Below are 21,427 nucleotides of genomic sequence, written 5' to 3' on the forward strand. Positions count from 1 at the left end.
GCCAGTGTGTGTTAGGAACCTCTGGCTTCACCCAGGTCAGACCAGTGGGTCAGGGCACTGTAATCTTAACTAAAGTTCAGCTGGGAATAGATCTGATTGATACTGGGTGCTCCTGCCTTATGCATTTCATCATTGCTAGCTCCCTGGGATGGCAAGGGCTAAGGGAGGTCCACCTCTGCACTGAAGAGGCAAAATGTGCCCTGTGTGTCACACTCCTGAGGCCAGAGGTCAATACCCCTGGGTATTTCAATAAGAAAGTGTGAGAAAAATGTTGGCTGGCATTTGGCTTCTCAGCCCATGGGGAGGGACCCCGGGCCTTGTCGCAGGAGGGCAGGGGCCATCTCGCCACTGCCAGCCAGGCTGGGAGCATGGCGGCTGGCATCTGCTCTCTGCCGCCTCACCTCACATCCAGAGGGAGGGGATTGGGTGGCTGGGGCCTCGGAGGGTGTCCGTGGAACCCAAAGGCACAGGGACTCACAGACTATTCACTGGGCCCAGTTCTAAGCCTCTAAACCATTCTTTGACTCATTTGGTAGCAGTTGCCTGTAAGAAGCACAGAAATGGCACCATGGATTGTCTTTTCCATTTTTGTTAAATTCATTCTGCCGGAATCCTTTGGCCAGATGTCACTTCAGCCCAAGCTGTGTGATTCTGTTGGTTCCTTTTCACAGGCTGAGCCTCCTAAAAGCCCATGAATGTTTATAGGAGAGCTAAAAATCCAGGGGGCTGGGGAGGTGAACCCTGGGGTCCCCCCTCCCTTCCCAGCACACCATCCAGCTCAGCCTTGGCAAGGCTGGCGGGCAAATGGAGCCAGCCAGTATGTCTCAACCTGTCTCTGCCAACCTAGGATTATTTCTGGCCTTGATGACACACCTTTGCTCCACTCTCAAGTCAAGCAGAGGAAAGAAAATTGCCTTGGAGCCACATCAGAAGTAGCAGGGATTTGTTTGCAAATTGGTAACAGTTGACCCTTGAACAGCACGGGTTTGAACTGCATGGGTCCATTTATATGTGGATATTTTTCAGTAGTAAATACTGCAGTCAGTACTACACGAGATCTGTGGTTGGTTGAATCCACGCTGCAGAGGGACCACGGTTACGGACGGCCGACTATAAGTTATATGAGGATTAACCCTTAAGTTGTTCAAGGCACAACTGTCGTTTAAAAATCTGATTAATTTTTTAAATGAAATTTTTAAAGTGGCCTTGATTGAGGCAATTTTCATATCTCAGCAAATATTTTATACTGCTGAGGAAGAACAATAGAGAATTTCTAGACACCCTAGAAATCTGAGCAGCAACTTCTCTTACCGTCAGTGTCCCTGGAGAGGGTACTGGGTAGGAATCTCCTACCAGTTTTGTCTCCTCCTCAGGCCCCTGCAAAAAAGCCATGAATAGATGCCCACTTACCTGGTGTTTTAAACTTTCTATAAATTATTAGCCAAATAGAGCTATAATGGGGTTGTATTTATAGGCATGTAGAAAGAACACACAAGCACTTCGTAGACCAGGATGGATAAGTTTGTTTTAAAAGGTAGAGCAGATAGCCGTATCTTGAGTTCCCTAGATGACTCTTGGACTTTACATAAACAAGAATTATGGCCTGATTCCAGATGCCAAAGCCAGCCTCCAGCCTTCTCCCTTGCCTCACTTTGCCCTCTAGGTTTTTCTTGTCATTTTTCCCCTGCAGCTAGGGTCATTCAAAAACGGCCTGAGTGATCTGAGAAAAGCCAGGAATGCAGTTTGGCCTGTCATAGCAGGATCCTCTCTCTCTGACATTATCCTCCCATCTGTGGTTGAGTAGAGAGTGATTTGTTCATTTTTCACACAGAAGGCCATTGAGTCCTGTTGGGTCATTGCCTGCACGTGGCGGCAGGACTTTCCATTTCTCCGTGGTTAGTGCTTGAGCGAAAGCCTCTTTTGGCTGAGTCCACTGAGGTTGTGCCACTGAGTCCTGGGTGGCCGGTGGGATTTACCAAGGAGTTCTGATTGCTTTCAAGTGCCGCCATCACCTTGTTTCCGTGGACTTGAGTTACCCAAGATGAAAAACAGAAATGTCAGAATCTGAGAGAATGATCTGGACTTCACACTCCTTTGCAGGCTGTTTTTGTGTGCCGTTTCCCACATGTGTGAAAGTATGAGAGCGATGATGGCTGCTAGTGCCCTTGCAAAGAAGGTGTGCAAGACTTGACCCCAAACCATTGTTGCTTGATGCACTTGTTAAAACTGTCGACCAGGAAACCAAGTGCTTTGTATTCTCCTTTGTGCCAGGAATGAGTCCTAATTTCCCAGTTACTATTGGAAGTAACTTTTAAAAGCATTAGGAAAAAGATCAGGAAGATGTGTCAGCTATCAATTGTTCTGAGCCAGAACTGGACAGATATAGGAAATTTCTATATAGTGTATGAAAATTTCTCTCTGCAGGGAAATTATTTTCCCCTGTGTCTCTTCTTTTACTTTAATTGATTCAAAATATTGTTCCTGTAAAATTATTCAAAATTTTACTGTTACTATAAAATTATTCAGAATATTGTTACCATAAAATTATTCAAAATATTGTTACTATAAAATTATTCAGAAATTTACTGTTACTATAAAATTATTCCAAATATCATGACAATAAAGCTGCCTTAATTTGTAGACTATTAAAGTGATCTCCAACATAATCATGTTTATTGGGTCTTCTTTTGTGTGTATGGAGTAAGCAGATGGGGCTTTTTGCTAATGGGATTTGGTCTTTTAGAGCTCTGGATTCTTTCTTTTTTTCTTTCTTTCTTTTCCATTATGGTTGATCACAGGACATTGAATATAGTTCCCTATGCTATACAGTAGGACCTTGTTGTTTATCCATTCTGTATGTAATTGTTTGCATCTGCTAACCCCAAACTCCCAGTACAACTCTCCCCCGCCCCCTTGCCCCTTGGCAACCACAAGTCTGTTCACTATGTCTGTGAGTCTGTTTCTGTTTCGTAGATAAGTTCATTTGTGTCATATTTTAGATTCCACATAAAAGTGATATCATATGATATTTGTCTTTTCTCTTTCTGCCTTCACTTAGTATGATAATCTCTAGGTCCATCCATGTAGCTGCAAATGGCATTATTTCATTCTTTTTTATGTCTGAGAGCTCTGGATTCTTAAATATTCGGGCGTTGAAACTGTGTAGGGTCTCAGATTTTATCCTACTGGCAAGCTAATAAGCTAGCATGCCATGGTTTTGTGGATCCTGGCAGAAGTTACAAGACTCCTGGGTCAGAGACAAAGGACACTTTATTACTCACAGTAGCAGCAGTAGCATTTCACACTGTAATAAGCCTTTGCACTAGTTGCCTGAGCGCCAGTTCCTACAGGGCCCTGTGAAGAGGGCCAGGTGATACCTGCATATGCGGTGGGCTGTGTTACAAGAGGAGAAACCCAAGCTTAGAGAACGAACCACAATCTTTTATAAATGGGCAGTAAACCTGCCTGACTTTTGCTCCAGAGAGAGACACTATCTCTTCCATCCAAGTCTGTTTACTACACAAACATCCTTGAAAAGGTAGTCTGGAAGTAAGGCAGTGCCTCCCTCACAAGGTGTGTAGGAATGTGAGAGACACTTGGAGAATCATCTTTCAGTCTTTCAAGCATCCAGTTTCTTCACCTGGGACCTTATTGAGACTTTTTCAGGTCATGCTCAAAACGGTGGTCGTTTTGTCTCCTTCCCTTTTGTGTACGTTACTGTTTTTCCTAATGAGGTTATGACCAAAGAATTCCAGAGGTGAGTGACCCTCTAGATTTAAGGCAACCACATACAGGAAGGCAGGACTTGCAGAGGGAAGGGGCAAGCAATGAGAGAGTGGCTATTCCGATTTTACAAATGTAGGCTGCTGTTTTTCTATGACCCTGATGCTACAAGGGATGAAGACGTAGTCAGGGGAAATGTTGTCTGGGCCAGGGTGTGCCCAGGACTAGAGACGAGGTCTCTCGGTTGCTAACTAGCATGGGAGAAGGGGTGAGGAGCCAAGGTATGTGATTGCCATCTATACCCAGACAGGGAATAGCCCTGAGTCTACTCATGTGGTCAACCCTCTGGTGCACAATAAGCCCTCGGGCAGGGTGGCTTTGGGGTCAAAAGCCTGGATTCAAGTTCTAACTCAGGCTCCACCACCAAACTGCTCACTGAACGTAAGCAAATTTAGTTCCCTCATCTGTAAAAATGGGGACAACGACCAAGCTTACCTTACAGGACTGTTGTGGAATTGACTGAATTAGTCCAAGCATCGAGCTTAGAGCTCTTAATTTTTCAATAATAGTCACAGGTTTTAAGACTTACTTGATCTTTCCATTGGGACAACTAACAAAATAAATTGCAAATGGGTTAAAGTACATGGAAACAACGATACAAACACAATTTGAAAAGAGCAACAGAAGAAACCATAGGGTAAATATTGGTAAACTGGAATACATAAAAGTGAAAATTACCTGAGGTTCAAAAATATTATAAGGAAAAGGAAAATATAAAAGATAGGCTAAAAATTGTAAATGCGTTCGATAGCTGAAGAATTAATATCCTTAATATATTTAAAAGTTTAACAAATCTATAAGAAGAAAATGAGTACATATATCAAGAGAAAATATATACATCAAGTAATATAAGTAAAAGGAAGTTCCGTTTTTCAGTTAAGAAAAGTGCAAAAAAAAATCATAATGAAATTTATAATACTCAGTGTTAGCATGCAAGGAAACTGATGCTATTGATGGAAATGTGTATTTGTTTAAATTTTTTAGCAAGCAACTTGAAAATATGTACCAAAGTCTTAAATAGTCCGTGAAATGGACCTTAAAGATGTCTCTCTGATCATTCAACATCTAAAAATTTATAAGATATCAGAAATAATTCAACATAGCATTATTTTTAAAAAAACTGACGACAACCCAGATTCCCAACAAAGAGGGTAATGTTTAAAATATCTAGTTTTTTTATGGGTTATCTTCAAAGAATATTTAATGACCATAAATCTCAGACAAAAAGCTAAGGGAACAAAATGAGAACACAAAGACAAGGGATGGGATTTGTGACAAAACCCCAAATTTGGAAAAAATACGTGTGTAGGTTTATATTAAAAAGTGTGGAAGAAAAGTAAAGTCCATAAGGAAAAAAAATTATGACGTTAATAGTAATGACGGCGGGGGCGGGGATTATGACGAGAATAATAATTATCTCGGGATGGGAATTTGCGTTTTTTGGATTCCCAGTACTTTTCTGTATTTTACAAGTTTCCTGTAATTTGTTCAGGAGGAATAAACGTTATATTGGAGAGATTAATTGATCGATTGAAAGATTAGTTATGGACAGTGTCGGATGTTTCCGCCACTCTTCGGGTTTGACTCTCCTTTCCGCTCCAGACCTTTCGGTCCTTCTCAGGTCTTCCACCCAGGCGCCAATAGAATGAGGGGTGATATATAATACTAGATTACCTGGGGTCTTAGTACTGCAAAAACACCCATGTGCTATGCTAAGGTTTCCCGATTCACTAGGGACCAGGAGCTCTCAAGGGACAGGGCTGCAGACTCCGATCACTTTGCGGACCCCCTCTAACGCGCGCAGCCGCACTGCAGCGTTCGCGTCTCCGGGGCAGGTTAGAGTCAGAGCTCACCAGATCCTGATAAACTGGGACTGTGCCGCTTTTTACGTCACCGTAGGGGTTCTGCTCCACGGGAGAAAGGGCCAGAACTGCTGCCTTAAATGCGCTTTTGTGTCATCCGCTAGCTAACTTCGGGCCACAGCACGCCCCCCTACTGCAAACTACCACCATTCTAGGTGTGTTTTCCCACACGTACCCCATTTACAGAGTCTCCTTGTGTGCATCATTAATCAGGACGCTTTGCAGTTTACAAACCACCTCACACAACTCCGGCTTCCAAACACAGCTTAAAAGATGACACTTCGGGCACAGTCACAGTAGCGTTAAAATTCAAGATATTTAATCTTCACACCAGAATCCTAAGGACATCCTGTAACATCAAACGCAGTTGTGGCTAAAAAGCACGCCTCGAGCCAGCCAGGAGTCGAACCTAGAATCTTCTGATCCGTAGTCAGACGCGTTATCCATTGCGCCACTGGCCCCGCACTAACGAAAGGAGCACTGTAGCACAGATCACGCCTTACGCATCTACAGCAGGCTCCCTGACGCTAGCGCTGCGCTTCGCCCCTGCGCCGGGCGTCGCGGCGCTAGTCCACAGCTCCCAGGGCTCCGCCTTTCCCCAACCATGCGCTCCGCCAATCCGCAGCGGTGACGTCACGGCGCTCTTCGACGCACTCCCATCCGCCGCATCGGACTGCGCCTTTAGCGTTCTCTAGCGCGCGCGCGAAGTTTGTCCACGGCCGCCTCCCGTTCGGGAGCAGCCCTGCCGGGCAGGGAGAGGAGGTGGGACGAGGCGGGGCGTTGCGGCCGCCGTGCCAGGGTGACCGGTAGCGCTGTATTCGAGGTGGCGGGGCGGGCGGAAAGAGCAGGGAGGAGGCCGTGGTGCAGGATGGCGGCAACAACCTACGAGCGGCTGAAGCTGTGAGTTCCGCGGGCCGGAAGCCGTTGCCCGAAAGGGTCTGCGGGGCGTCGGGTGGGGCGGCAGGTGTGGGCCGCCGGCAGCGGGGAGGCTTTCTGAGTCCCGGGGCGGCGGGCCGGGTGTGGGAACGCCGCGCGCTCCCCGCTTTACTCGCCGGGCGCGGCCGCCCCCGGCGCCGCGCCCGAGTCGCCACAGGCCCGGGAGCGGCTGTCCCCCCAGCTTTTCTCCGCTCAACTCGGCCTCAGAGCCCACGGCGGGGGACCGAAGCTGCGCACCGTCTTCCGGCGAGCCGGACTCGCCGTTTGGATGCAGCCCTTCGGGGCACGCTCCTCTCCACTTTATTTTATTTTATTTTTTATTGTTTGGAGAGGTGGCGGCTAAATTTATCCTTATTGCTCAGGAGAGAAAACGAGAAATTTTTTTCTTATTTCATGGACCTGTAGCAGCACGTTAGAGGCCACACACAAATGGATAAACCTTTATCTGGGCATTGAAGCCTTCGTGACCGGTCTTGAGGATGCATGAAAAATTTAAAGTACAGTCAATACTCTTAAGGTCCAAAAAGGTTTACTTGGCTTTAAATATTATACCACCCAAGCATAAAGCAGATTGTTAAGTCCACGTGGACAGCCAGGGGCAACTGTCGAGAATTTTGGCACTGTAAATTGACTTTTCGGTAAAGCCAAGCTCTTGAGGCTCTGAGAAATAGGCTCTGGTTGTTAGAGTTGTAAATTAGGTATTTGCAGGGTTTGGGGTTCGTCCTGGGTTTAAAACAAAAGCAAAAACATGTATTTCCCTTAGCATTACTATCAACCCCTGTGCTTTTCTTGTCTGTGAATAACTTTGTTCTACTCATTTTGTGTTTAATGCTTTACCTCTAGACTGAAAATCCAGTGACCACATCTCAGAAAGTCTTTGGCAGCAGAAGCAGATGTGACTATTGAGAAGCTTATCTATCCCTAAATAAGTTAAAACATCTTGGGACTTAGGCACAGGTATCGCATCTCCTATACAAGGATATAAGGACATCAAGATGTGGTTTGGGCACTTCCTATGCTCCCCAGAACCTCAAGCTCACTTAACTTTCTGGAAGGTTCAGTTAAAAGTTAGGGCTGCAGAATTGGAAGTGAGGCCATCTCGACATCAGATGTTTTGCATAAAAGAAGATTACTTTTTCCTCAGTCCACCCCCCCTACCACTTATCTTCACTGTAATTCCCTTGAAAAACCCCAGCTGCACACTTCCCTCCACATTTTCCTTGTTAGGTTTCCTTATTCTCTCCCAGTTCCCCATCACAAGGTGATCACCTTGTTGGTGAATTAGTCTAGGAAAGTGTCTTTGACTGAGGTACTGGTGGGGCCAGTGTCACGTGTGCTGTGTTGGCTAATTAGGTTATTGTTGTCTACCTGATAGTCACTAAAGGGTTTTAATGTGATCCTACACCAGGTCTCAGTTGTGTTTAAGAAATATGGAGCCTTGGCTTGATTGCCGCCCAGTGTTAGGTTACGAAATGCAATCGAATTTTCCTGTGGCAAAGATTGAATGGGATGGAGAACTTGAGAGTTATGATGATAACTGCCAAGGAGGCAATAAATGCAACCAGTCCAGACCTTAAAAAAAAAAAAAAAAAAAACCTCTATATCCATAAAAGAGAAAGGAAATTTGGCACTGAAGTGGTGACGCTGCCGCTTTTGTATTGATTTTTGTGAGAAGTGGAAACTATAAATTTGTATGGGGGAAAAAGTAAATCTGGGGTTATATGAAAGTCATTCTCTAATTTTTCAATGCTTAACTTTTTTCCCTAAAAAAAAATAGTTCTAAATGCGCCTGTAAATGAAGATACAAATTTTTTACAACTTTGTTTTTCTTTGCCAAGGGGTTTGTGAGTTGGAGTCTCTGCTCATTTCTCTTGTTTGGCCCTTGCTGCTCTGAGGCGTGGTTTTAAAATGTGGCCTCCGACCTGAGGTGTATTCTTTTTTAGATGCATTGGAGGTGGAAGTGGTTTCTGATCCATATAAGAATTAGTAGGACATAATGGCCATTTTTAAAAGTGCCTAGAGATATGTTGTAAGGAAGATCTGTACAAGAGATAGTTTGATTATTGTATTATGAAAGTATTGTCATTGGGTTTATTTAAATATCGAAGTGCTTGGGATTTTAAAAATTTGTTCTGTGTTATGCCATACATTTTTTCCAGTCCATCTCTGTCCTGTGGTGTTCACCTTCCTAATGCCCTAAGTCTCATCCTCTACTCTCCTGCTTACAATCTCCAGTTCCATTTTATTGACTTACAGGAATAAGCCCACATTTCTTAGCCACCTGTATTCTAGCCTCTTGACATTCTATCCCCTAACCTTATTTTCCATAACTGCCCAGTGCTTTTTTTTCTTCCTTTTTTTCCCTTTCACCAGACTTGGCCACCCTCTTTTTGCTTCAGGCTTGGGCTTATTTTGATCTTTCTATCCAGAATGTTTTCTTCCTCTCTCCCCTCTTTACATGCTGATCACATCTATGGTAGAGCCGAGACAACTCAGACTTTTTAAGTCAGAACAGACTTAGATTCACCTGCTATTTGCTTTGTGTCCTGACCATGTTACTTAATCTCTCTGAATCGGGTTTTCATCTGTAAAATGGGAACGTTTCTACTTCACAGTATTATAAGGACTGAAAGAGCGTAGATGAAACCAGCATACTTAACAGATACTCCTTGTCTCTGCGAAGCCTTTTTTCCAATGTCTTTTCCTTCACTGAGCTCCCATAGCAGTCACAGGAACTAGACACCAAACGTCCAGAGTTTTCACATTCTGTCTCTTATGATTCATTAGCAGTGTACTTACTGTCTGATGGACACGAGGACTGAAAGAATGATCGAGCCATAGCACTGTTTGAACCACTCACTTTGCCGCCTAGAAATGATGAAGTCATTAATAAATACTTTGTTTCTCCAACTAGGTTACAAGTATGTAGAACATATTAAAAACACCTTAACATTGATTTCTTCTCTAGTCCTCAGTTCCTAACGTAAAGCCTGGTGCATTGCAGGTCCTCAGTGGATCACCTAAATAAATGAAAAGAACTTTCCAGTATAGAACACCTACCAGTACTTCAAAAAAACAAAACACAGTCTGGGATAATTTGGAATGTATTCTTTTGAAGTAGCAGCAACTTAAGTCATTTTATGTATGTATTATCTGTCCAGTGCCTCTGTGAAGTCTAGGTTGATATATATCATCTGTCATTGTTGAAGACAGGAAGATAATTGCCCTTGGCCCCCACAGTTAGGTCACACAGCCAAACCATGGCAGAACTGGCCGTGGAACACAGCAGGCCGAGCCCAATGATCTTTTCATTATATTGCACTATTCAAATTACCTTTTTTCTCATCAGATTGCTCTCACCTTAGTCCTCGGACATGTCTGGTATAGAAATGAGTTACTTAACAACTGAAAATAATTGACGTGTTCATTTTGGATTTTGGATGTAGAAAACAATATTGATTTGTTCAGAATTTAAAGTTTATACTATTTAAACATCCAGGCAGTTCTTAATATTCCTGTTTTGCAACTCCTTTTTTCATTTAAAATCATTTGTGTAAGCCTTTGTAATGTCAAACAGTGATAAGTTTGAAATTGCAAGACAATTAACAGAAATCCATGATTGGAAACATTTGAAGCATTTTTTTTCCTTTTAAAGGTCAGGTGAAAAAAGTGTAAGGCGGAAAGTGAATCAGGTTGCAGCTTCTATCTGAAGAAACATTGTTTCCTCAGTTAAGAAGTGGACTTTCTTTGTAAAAGATTGTCATAGCTGTGAGGTCAGCCAAGGGAGAGGTGATAGAATCCTGAGGACAGATGTAAACTAAGCAATTCTGTGATGAAGATATATGTAGTTTATACAGTCCAGTGAACATTCAGATTACTCACACATCTCTCGTCTTGACTGCCTTCATCCAATTCCACCTCTCCTGTCCACCCCCCCTCTCGCCCATCTCTGATAACCGCAGATCTTATCTCTTTTCTATGAGTTTGTTTTTGAAGTGTAATTGACCTACAATGCTGTGTTAATTCTTGGTACACAAGATAGTAATTTGGTATTTTTGTATGTTAAAAAGTGGTCACCATGATAAGTCTCGTTATGATATGTCATCATACAAAGATATTACATAGTTATTGACTATATCTCCACAGTGTACATTTCATACCCTTGACTCATTTACAATGTTTTATAACTGGAAATTTGTACCTTTTAATCTCCCTCACCTATTCCTTCCCCTACCTACCTCCACTCTGGCAACCCTCTGTTCTCTGTAACTCTAACTCTGCTTCTGTTTTGTTTGTTCATTTGTTTTTTAGATTCCATGTATAGGTAAAATCATACAGTGTTTGTCTTTCTCTTTCTGTCTTATTTTACTTAGCATAATACCCTGTCGGTCCATTGGTTGTTGCAAATGGCAAGATTTCATTGTTTTGTTATGGCTGAGTAATATTCAGTTGTGTGTGTGTGTGTGTGTGTGTGTGTGTGTGTGTGTGTGTGTATCACACATGTTTTTTATCCATTCATTGATGGGCACTTGGGTTGCTTCCATATCCTGGCTTTTGTAAACAGTGTTGCATTGAACATAAGGGTATGTATATCTTTTCTAATTAGTGTTTTGTTTTCTACAGATAATTACTCAGGAATGGAATTGCTGGATCATATGGTAGTTCCATTTTTAATTTTTTGAGGAAGCGCCATACTCTTTTCCATAGTGGCTGCCCTAATTTACCAACAGTGCAGTGTTCCTTTTTCTTGACATTGTCACCAACACTTATTGTATTTGTTGTCTTTTTGATAATAGGCATTCTGACATGTGAGAGGTGATATCTCATTGTGGTTTTGATTTGCATTTCCTTCATGATTAGTGATGTTGAGCATCTTTTCATGTGCATATTGGCCATCTGAATATCTTCTTTGGAAAAATGTCTGTTCAGATCCTCTGCCCATGTTTTATTCAGGTTGTTCTTTTTTTTTTAACTTTATTTATTATTTTTAAAATTTATTTTTGGCTGCTTTGGGTCTTTGCTGCTGCCCATGGGCTTTCTCTAGTTGCTGCACGTGTACTTCTCATTGCAGTGGCTTCTTTTGTTGCGGAGCACAGGCTCTAGGCACGCGGGCTTCAGTAGTTGTGGCACGCGAGCTCAGTAGTTGTGGCTCGCAGGCTCTAGAGCTCAGGCTCAGTAGTTGTGGTGCACGGGCTTAGTTGCTCTGCAGCATGTGGGACCAGGGCTCGAACCCATGTACCCTGAATTGGCCGGCAGATTCTTAACCACTGCACCACCAGGGAAGTCCCTGTTCATTTTTTTTTTGATCTTGAGTTGTTTGAGTTCTTTAAATATTTTGAATATTAACCCCTTATCAGATGTATCATTTGCAAATATCTTCTCCCAGTCAGTAGGCTGCCTTTTTGTTGTATTGATAGTTTCCTTCACTGTGCAAAAGCTTTTTAGTTTGATGTAGTTACATTTGTTTATTTTTGCTTTTGTTTCCCTTGCCTGAGGAGACATATCCAAAAAAAACTAAGACTGATGTCAGAAAGCATGCTGCCTCTGTTTTCTTCTAGAGGTTTTATGGTTTCAGGTCTTACGTTTAAGTCTTTAATCCATTTTGAATTTACTTTTGTGCATAGTGTGGGAGAGTAGTCCATTTTGATTATTTTGCATCTAGCAATCTCGTTTTCCAAGCACGCTGTCCTGGAGAATGTTCCATGTGCACTTGAAAGAAGTTCTTTTTGTTTATGTGTATATCTGTTATAGATGTTTGGTTTGCGGTTACAGTGAGGTTTATTTATAGCAGTCTGTCTGTCTATGATTATTTTAAGCTGCTGATCTCTTAAGTTAGACACATTTTAACAACCCTGCAGTTTTGCTCCTCTCCTCCTCCTCGCCCTGCATGTTTATTCTTTTGATATCCTCTTTTATATCTTTTTGTTTCGTGTATCGCTTGACTACTTATTGTGGATGTAGGTGATTTTACTGGCCATATCCACGGGCTGCAGAGCTCATGGTGTCCCAGAGCTCGTGTTGGCCTGCTGGTGGGCAGAACCCGTGCCCAGGAGGCTGGGCTGGGTCCTGATACGGCAGGCTGTGGGGCTGCGGTGGTCCTGGGGCTGTTGTCTGCCCACTGGTGTGTGGGGCGGGGACCTAGGGCATCCCAGGGGTGGTGCCTACACATTAGTGGGTGAGGCTGGTCCTAGGGCTAGTGCCAGCCCACTGGTGGGCTGAGCTGGGTCCCAGGGTCTCTGGTGGCAGGGTCCTGGGGATCCTGGGGCTAGTACTGGGACCCTGGTGTCTAGGGGTGGTCCTGTGCCCTTTGGTGGACAGGGCTGGGTCTTGGGGCAGCTGTGGGCTCAGAGGGGTCTTAAGAGAGCATGTCTGCTGGGGGGTAGGTAGGGCTGTGTCTCTGCCTGGCTAGTTGCTTGGCCTGAGGTGTCCCGGTACTGATGCTGATGGAGCCAGTTTAGGCAGTGGGTGGGGCCAGGTCCTTGTGCTAGTAAGCTAGAAGGAGGACTCCAAAATGGCACTTGCCACCCCCAGTGTCCTCGTGGTAGAGTGAGCTTCTAAAGATGGCTGCCACCATCTGTGTCCCCAGGGTGAGCCGGTTGCCTCCTGCCTCTCCAGGATCAGCAGGTGAATCTGACCCAGGCTCCTTTCATATTTTTGCTTCTGTCCTGGGTCCTGGAGCATGTGAGATTTTGTGTGTGTCCTTTAAGAGTGGAGTCTCTTATTTCCCGCAGCCCTTTGGCTCTTCTGAAAGTAAGTCCCACTGGCCTTCAAAGCCGATCGTTCTAGGGGCTCATCTTTCTGATGTAGGAACCCCGAGCTGGAGAGCCCGATGTGAGGCGGGACCCCTCGCCCCTTGGGGAGAGCCTCTGCAGTTGTAATTATCCTCCCATTTGTGGGTCGCCCCCACTGTGGTATTGGTTACACTGGCTCTCCTCCCCTCCTTCCCGTTTTGTTGTTCCTTTTTTATCTCTTTAGTTGTAGAAGATCTCTTCTGCTAGTCTTCCAGTTTTTCTCATCAGTAGTTGCTCTGTAACGAGTTGTAATTTGGTGTGCCTGTGGGAAGAGGTGAGCTCAGGGTCTTCCCGCTCTGCCATCTTGGCCACACATCTCCATGGGCCTTTATTTTCAAAGCTTAATAGGCTTTGAAGTCCATGGTCTCTGGGATCAAGAAGAGAGAGTGCAAGCTCATACCTATTTTGATATATCTTCCAAAATATGTGTCATCAGTAACAGAAACTAGGACTCTGGGTTGATATCAGATCCCCTGTCTTGAAAGAAACTAGGTAGTATTCCTGTTCTGTTAGTTAATAGTTGATACCTATTGGATTCTGATAACCTCACCAGTTTATTTTAGTATACAGCATTACTTCGAACTTTAGAGATTTGATATCAACAGCATAGTTAATGACCAGATAATCTTCTTGGAGGGAATTTCTTTAACTTCTAAGATCTATTTCATAAATAAGTAATGTGAGAGAGTTTTACTGAAATGAGAAACATCACACCAGTTGAGGGCCATTCTTTTTGCAACAGGGAGAAGATTTTGCCTAGATATTTGTTCATCATTGAGTCTTCTGTCTTGGTTTCCATCTACTTATTACATTGAGAACTTAGCAGAACCTGTTGACTGGTTAATTTTGGAAAAACTCCAGGCAGAACTTGGTGTTAGTGATACTTTGTAGACTTTCTATTTAGAGAACACCCTGCTTCCTCTTTCTCTTCTTATAAGTTACAGGATAACTTCAAATCCAGTTAAAATTTGACCTCTCATGATCTTTCCTTAGCTAAGATAAAAGAAACAATTTTTAAAATTCGGTTTATTCTGTCACTGAGCCAAAGAAAACATTAGTTAAGGGCCATATAGAAATAACAACTTAATGTATGTGTTTTCTGACTAATTATGTTCTATCCTCTAAGAAAATTGATTGAGCTTTTACTATCTTGTGTGAGAATACCAATGGGAATGGATAAGCTTAGAGTCCTTGTCTGCAGAGGCTTGGTAGCCTGTTTGGTGAAGATTTTTTTTTTTTTAAAATAAATAAATAAATAAATAAATAAATAAATAAATTTATTTATTTATTTATGGCTGCATCGAGTCTTTGTTGTTGGGTCTTCATTGCTGTGTGCAGGCTTTCTCTAGTTAAGGCGAGTGGGGTCTACTCTTTGTTGTGGTGCGCGGGCTTCTCATTGTGGTGATTTCTCTTGTTGCAGAGCTCGGGCTGTAGGCGCACAGGCTTCAGTAGTTGTGTCACGCAGGGTCAGTAGTTGTGGCGCATGGGCTTAGTTGCTCTGCGGCATGTGGGATCTTCCCAGACCAGGGGTCGAACGCTTGTCCCCTGCATTGGCAGATGGATTCTTAACCACTGCGCCACCAGGGAAGTCCCTGGTGAAGATTTAAAAACAAAAATAACAATAAAACCATAACCCCAGCAAAAATTATACCCTGAATGTTTACTCAGGTGTTTCTGACTGTACGTGCTAGAGAGTTAAAGTTAATTTCATGAGCTTTTGAAATGAAACCTGGGAGCATAAAACTTACAGAATAAAGTTTATTACATAAAACACACTTCAGATCAGTATTAAGGCCAATTAAACGGTGGGAAATGGAAGGAGGGAAAGGAGAAGAGGAAGGCAGCAGAGACATATGTAGATAGCTGAGTTGGGATGACACCTGCTGTTATTAGTTGGATTAATTAGAGCGATTACTTGTAATTAGTCTTCTTAGAAATGTTGATTAGCTGGCAGTCACTGTTCATATCTCCAATTCTTAAGCCATTTTCAATAACATTTATCAGAGCAGCCTGGTGGCAGCACCAGCAACTTAGATTCTAGCAACATCTCTCTGAGAGGTAAGATCCATCAAAGGTCCCAGAGCCCTTAGGCTAGATAGAACTCTTTACCTTGATCCACAATTACTCTTATTTTTGTTCTTTTAACACCTTTTTAAGCTTAATTTTTATTATAATCTAATACGACTATGTGGTTTAAAGCTAAGTAATACAAAGCTTATATATTAAAAGAGCACTTTTCAGCACTCCCAACTCCCACTGTCCCAGAGGCATCTATCAATACTTTAATTTTTTTTAAATGTTTATTTATTTAGGTTGTGCTGGGTCTTAGTTGCGGCATGCAAACTCTTAGTTGTGGCATGTGAACTCTTCGTTGTGGCATGTGAACTCTTAGTTGCAGCATGCGGGATATAGTTCCCTGACAAGTGATTGAACCCGGGCCCCCTGCATTGGGAGCGTGGAGTCTTACCCACTGGATCATCAGGGAAGTCCCAGTATTTTCATGTTTTTAAGCAGTTTCTTTTGGTATTTTGCTTCACACTTCTAAACAACATGCTTATACTGCTGTTTCCTGATTTGTTTTTCACTTTCAGTCATATGATGACTTTTTACTTCAGAAGATGAGAATTTAGCTTTTATACCTCTCTTCCTTTCCTCTCCTCTCAGTGTGGTTATATTAAGGTATTCAGTGTTCACATTATTATGGTTGTGTAGGTATGACTCAGAGGAAGTCAGTAATGTATTATAATTACATTTCCTTATAAAAATGCTTTGTTTTTCCTTGAATTAAAAAGTTTTCTTGGGCTTCCCTGGTGGTGCAAAGGTTGGGAGTCCTCCTGCCGATGCAGGGGGTACGGGTTCGTGCCCCGGTCCGGGAGGGTCCCACATGCCGCGGAGCGGCTGGGCCCGTGAGCCACGGCCGGTGAGCCTGCGCGTCCGGAGCCTGTGCTCCGCGACGGTAGAGGCCACAGCGGTGCGAGGCCCGGGGAGCGTCAAAAAAAAAAAAAAAAAAAGTTTTCTTGACTTTTCTTTAATGTACCTGTTGCTAATTAATCTTCAGTCTCTGGGACAGCAGTAAAACTCCTCTGCTGACAGTAACTGTCAATTCATCTTCTTCTGTGAGGCTTACCTCCAGGAGCCCTATCCCCTCTGCTTTAGTCTGGACTGGCTGTTCTTTAGGCCTGTTGCATTGTCCTGGAACCTCCCTTTACCATCATCACGAGAATTTCTTTTACCTCTCTCCTGTTTTGGATTCCAAGTCTAACTCTTGATTTACTCCATGTCGATGAAACAACTTTTCCTTCTTTCCAAGAAAGAGTGAAAGAGAAGTATCTTTTGAGATATTGCACATCTGAAAATGCTTTCATTCTGTCCTCACATTTATTTGTTAGTGTGGCTAAGTATAGAATTCTCAGAAATTATTATCCTTCAGAATTTTAAAGACCTTGGTGTTGAATAGTCCAGTGTGTTGCTGTTGAATAATCCAATAGTGTGGCTGTTGAATATTTCAGTGCTTCTTTCTCTTAGTTTTTTTTTTTTTCTGGAAACTTTAGGATTGTATCTCTATGGTATTTTGAGTTTTACACTTAATGCGCCTCTGTGTGTGTGTGTGTGTGTGTGTGTGTGTGTGTGTGTGTGTGTGTGTGTTTCATATATTTGGTGGGCCTTTTACATCTGGAAACTTGTCCTTTGGCTTGAGGTTTCTTCTTTGTTTTTGCACTATTTCTTTGATAAATTTTTTTCTTGTGTACTCTCCTGGAATTCCTGCTAAGTGGATGTTGAACATCCTGGATTGTGCCCCTCTCTTTCTTCCTGTCTTCTCTCCCCCTCCTGTCTCTTTCCATCTCCCCCTTTCTTCCTTCCTATGCTTTTCTGTTTCACAGCTCTTATCTTTTTATTCTGTTCTCAAGGAGAGTTCTTCAGTTTTATTTTCCAGTCCTTCTACTGAATATTCAAATTATTATTTCTGTCATCAGTCCAAAAACATATTCTTGCTTGCTGAGTCTCCTTCTCCTCCCCCTCCTTTTTGGTATTTTTGTTTCATGAATGCAATGTCTTCTCTCTCAGGCTACCAGTTATAAATGTGTTTTGAAGTTTTATTCTGTTCTCAGCATAGTTTGTTTATCCAAAGTTATTTTTCTCTTTGTTTCGTTCTGTGTCTTCTGTGATGGAAGCTTACCTCAAATATCTGGCGATCCTTGGTTGTCATTTTATGTTTAAGAATGAGGCACTAAAAAATGGATTGGAAGGGTCTGCTTGTGGGTCAGGATTTGTCAGTTGGTGGCCTTCACTAGAGTGATTGTGCAGGAACTCAACTGTTTCTTTGGGGGAGGTGCCCTAAATGTCAGCATTTGCAGGTCTTTTCTTTTGGGCCAGTAAGTTTCTTCAGAGACAGTATTCATAGCTCTTTTGGGAGTTGGGGGAGTGGGATGCTTGGCTGTTAGCATTCTGGGAACCTGGCAGAGGAAGAGGTTGGATGATTTTCCCAATCTGTAAGCAGACCTTCTCTGTGTCTCCAGACTTCACTTGACTCGCTGTGGTCCTCAGCTGTGCCTGGTTTCTGGAGTTCAGGGCTTCTCTTGTTGAACTGCTCTAGGCATTAAATCGTATGGTTAGGGAGGTACCTGGACTCTAGGTTTGGGTAGGGATCTGATTGTTCCTTACACAGACTTTGAACCACCTTATTCTTACCCCCAACCCTGGAGTTAATCTCACTGCCCCACCTCATCCCCTACCCAAGTCCTCAGAGGCTTTCCAGCACTCTACAGCTGGAATCTGCTTACTTTGTTGGCTCTCACCCCATAGGCAGTTAGATTCGGTAGTAACTTAATTAGCCCATTTCCAAGCACTTTTCTTCTTCCAGACCTGCATTTGAATGACTGGTATCTGCCCTACAGCCTGCACCCACCTCTTGGTACTACCCAGATTCCATCTTCTGAAAGAATATCAAGGCTTTTTCTCTGGAGGATTTTCACTCTTGGAAACTCATTTCATTCTACTTCGATTAAAAAGCTAATTTGTTGATCTTCTCATTTCACATGTACCTAGCTAGACTGGAAGTGTTATATATAGTATATTTCACCTTCATATAAAAGAAATTTTCATTTCTAACTTTGTAATTTTAAGGATTTTGAACACATAGTGAGGTTATTCACTTTGCGATTATTAGGAATGTAACAATTAGTAAAGGCCTATTTCTGTGGCTGTATATTTTTTGTATATGATTTAAAGTCTTAATCCAAGATGTATATATATATTAAAAAAAATAAGTGTATTTATTTGCAGCTGCATTGGGTCTTCATTGCAGTGTGTGGGCTTTCTCTAGTTGTGGCGGGCAGGGGCTACTCTTTGTTGTGGTGCGTGGGCTTCTCATTGCGGTGGCTTCTTGTCGTGGAGCACGAGCTCTAGGTGTGCGGGCTCAGTCGTTGTGGCTCATGGGCTTAGTTGCTCCGCGGCATGTGGGATCTTCCCAGACCAGGGCTCGAACCCATGTGCCCTGCATTGGCAGGTGTATGCTTAACCACTGTGCCACCAGGGAAGTCCCCAAGGTGTATATATTTTTTCAGTGTTCCACACCCTTCCAGATCAGTTTTAAGTTTAAATGTCAAGTTGGGAAAAATTTTTCAATTGCTTGTATTAGGGATACTTTTTGTTCCGTGTATATTTTGAAATATATTTATTTATGTATTTATATATTTTACATAATTATACATATTAAAATTTTAATAGGAGATTTTTCTGCTCTTATAAATATTTGATTTTATAATAAATTTCACTGACTAAAAGGTATCTGTTAGGTAACACACCAAAAACTTGTATATGGAGACAAGTATGATTTTTTTTAAATTCATTGACTTCATTCAAATAATTTATTTTTATGGTAGAAGTTTTACAGGTGAGAAACTTAAATACATTGGTTTTAGGGCCCCGTCAGTTACCGAAATTCAAAGATGCTCAAGTTCTGGCGTAGTGTTTACATATAACCTATGTACATCCTCCTGTACACTTGAAATCATCTCTATATTATAATACCTAATGCAATGTAAATGTTATGTAAATAGTTGCAAATACAATGTAAATGCTATGTAAATAGTGTAAATACAATGTAAATGTTATGCAAATAGTTGCTGGTGTTCAGCAAATTCTAGTTTTGCTTTTTTGGAACTTTCTGGAATTTTTTTTTCTTGAGTATTTTCAATCCACTGTTGGTTGACTCCACCTTTGTGGAACCCATGGATAAGGAGGGCCTACTGTATATAGATAAAAGAAGTCAAAGTATAAGAGGGTGGAGCTATTGAGGGAACACAGTATGCGTTTCTCTACTGGCTGGTTATTTAGATGCAAGCTTTGTGTTTTTGTCCACTGTATTGAAAAAGTGGAGGAATTTGATTTCTGAGATTGTATGTTGATAATCATCTCTTATATTAAGAATAACATTAGTTATTAAAGAAGTAACACCATTTGTGTAAAGTAAACTGTGCTAGCTTCCCCTCCCCCCCAAATACAGCTGTGAATTTAGAAGAGCTTAGGGCCCTGAGCAATATGAAGAAGATGGATATAATAAAACCCAGGGGCTTCACTCGTGGTCAGAACTGTGTAGCATTCATCACCCTTTGTCTCAAATGTAAAACTAAAGCGGCTGAGTAGGAGCAGTGGTGATGGCTTTGTCAGGAGACTGAGACAGCAGTAGAGAAAACTATAACTCAGTGGTCTGAGGTCATTTAGTAAAAAAAATAATGCCACCGTTTCGTGGAGTCTCTTCATAGTGCCAGGCATGTCACACATATTCTCTCATTTACGCTCACCGATCACTTACCACTTTTTAATAGAGAGAAAACTGAACTGGGAAGTTCAATGATTTGTTCAGGGACTCATGACAGTAAGCATGGAGTTGGAATTCAAACCAGGTTTGTAAGAGCTTAAGACCTGTAATTTTTTCACCATACTGTGTTACTAGAATTTGAAGGCATCATCTTTTGGTAGGATGGCCCAGAAATTGATGTGTTCAAGATCCTGGTCAGTCAGGAAAACATTGTTACTTACACTTAGGTTAAGACATAAGGAAAAAACCTTGGTTTAATAAAATATAAATTAAAGACATTCCATTAAAAATGGTTTTTAAAATGTTTTATCACTTAGAAACTCACACACCAGGTATCAAACTCAATTGAAGGAAACATCTCTTTGCTTTGTTCCAGGAAGATAAAGTGTTTTTGTGTTTTGGCCAGGGGTTAATGTGGAGATTATTTCATTCCAGGAGGGATTTGATCACTGTAGTAGTTTTCTATTGCTGCTGTACCAAATTACCATAAGCTTAGAAACTTTAAACAATACAAATGTATTCTCTCTTAGTTACTGTCGTTCAGAAGTCCAATATGAATCTCACTGGGCTAAAATCAAATGTTTCATAGTGGAGGCTCTGAGGAAGAATCCAGCTCATTCAGGGTGTTGACCAAATCCATTTTCTTGTGGTTGTTGGACTGAGGTCCCTGTTTTCTTGCTGGCTGTCAGCCTGAGGCCACTCTCCTGTCCCTGCACGTGACCTCAGCATCTCAGGAACTACCAACAACTTGTCACATCCTTCTCATGATTGAAATCTTCATTGTAGGAAAGCATTTTCCATTATAGGAAAGCATTTCACATGACTCTTTCAGATCCTGAGCCTGTTTAAGACCTGGAAATGCAGTGGGACATCTGATGCACAGGCATTTAAACAGCATTGGGGGTTGTTAGGGTGTGGAGGGATTCTAAAGAGTGAGGCTTATAAAATGCCCTCTGATTTAGAGACAGAATTTTTTCCAAAGGCTTTTATAAAGAAGTCTTGTTTTTTCAGGTCTACTTTTTGTTTAAAATTTTTGATTCTATTTGGTACTTGTTTTTTTATTTATCACCTACCTCCTTGTCCCTAGTACTTGTGTAATGCTTAGCACATGGTAGCTTTTCAATAAATTTATTGACTTACTCCTGGAGTGCAGCTTACCCTTGCACAAAACATCTTCTGCAGATATGGACTGATGTGTTGGATTTTTTTTTTTTTTTTTTTTTTTTTTATTTTTT

At 42.1% G+C, this 21,427-nt stretch overlaps 1 protein-coding gene and 1 non-coding gene across 3 annotated transcripts in view; one reads left to right on the forward strand and one right to left on the reverse strand.

Moving 5' to 3' along the window:
* Nucleotides 1-6,033: 6,033 nt before the first annotated feature.
* On the reverse strand, nt 6,034-6,106 carry TRNAR-ACG (transfer RNA arginine (anticodon ACG)). Its single transcript has one exon. It is a non-coding gene; the product is annotated as a tRNA-Arg (tRNA).
* A 230-nt stretch (nt 6,107-6,336) lies between these two features.
* SACM1L (SAC1 like phosphatidylinositide phosphatase) overlaps nt 6,337-21,427 on the forward strand; it is a 58,685-nt gene continuing 43,594 nt past the window's right edge. The window contains exon 1 of one of the 2 annotated variants that reach the window (XM_007463900.1): nt 6,337-6,545. In XM_007463900.1, the coding sequence (XP_007463962.1) occupies nt 6,514-6,545 (32 nt within the window). In that variant the 5' untranslated portion in view covers nt 6,337-6,513. The remainder of the gene's footprint in view (nt 6,546-21,427) is intronic. The other variant, XM_007463901.1, reaches the window with a different exon arrangement.

Source organism: Lipotes vexillifer, unplaced genomic scaffold (assembly GCF_000442215.2).
Source record: "Lipotes vexillifer unplaced genomic scaffold, Lipotes_vexillifer_v1.1 scaffold1227, whole genome shotgun sequence".
NCBI classification, from domain to species: Eukaryota; Metazoa; Chordata; class Mammalia; order Artiodactyla; family Lipotidae; genus Lipotes; species Lipotes vexillifer.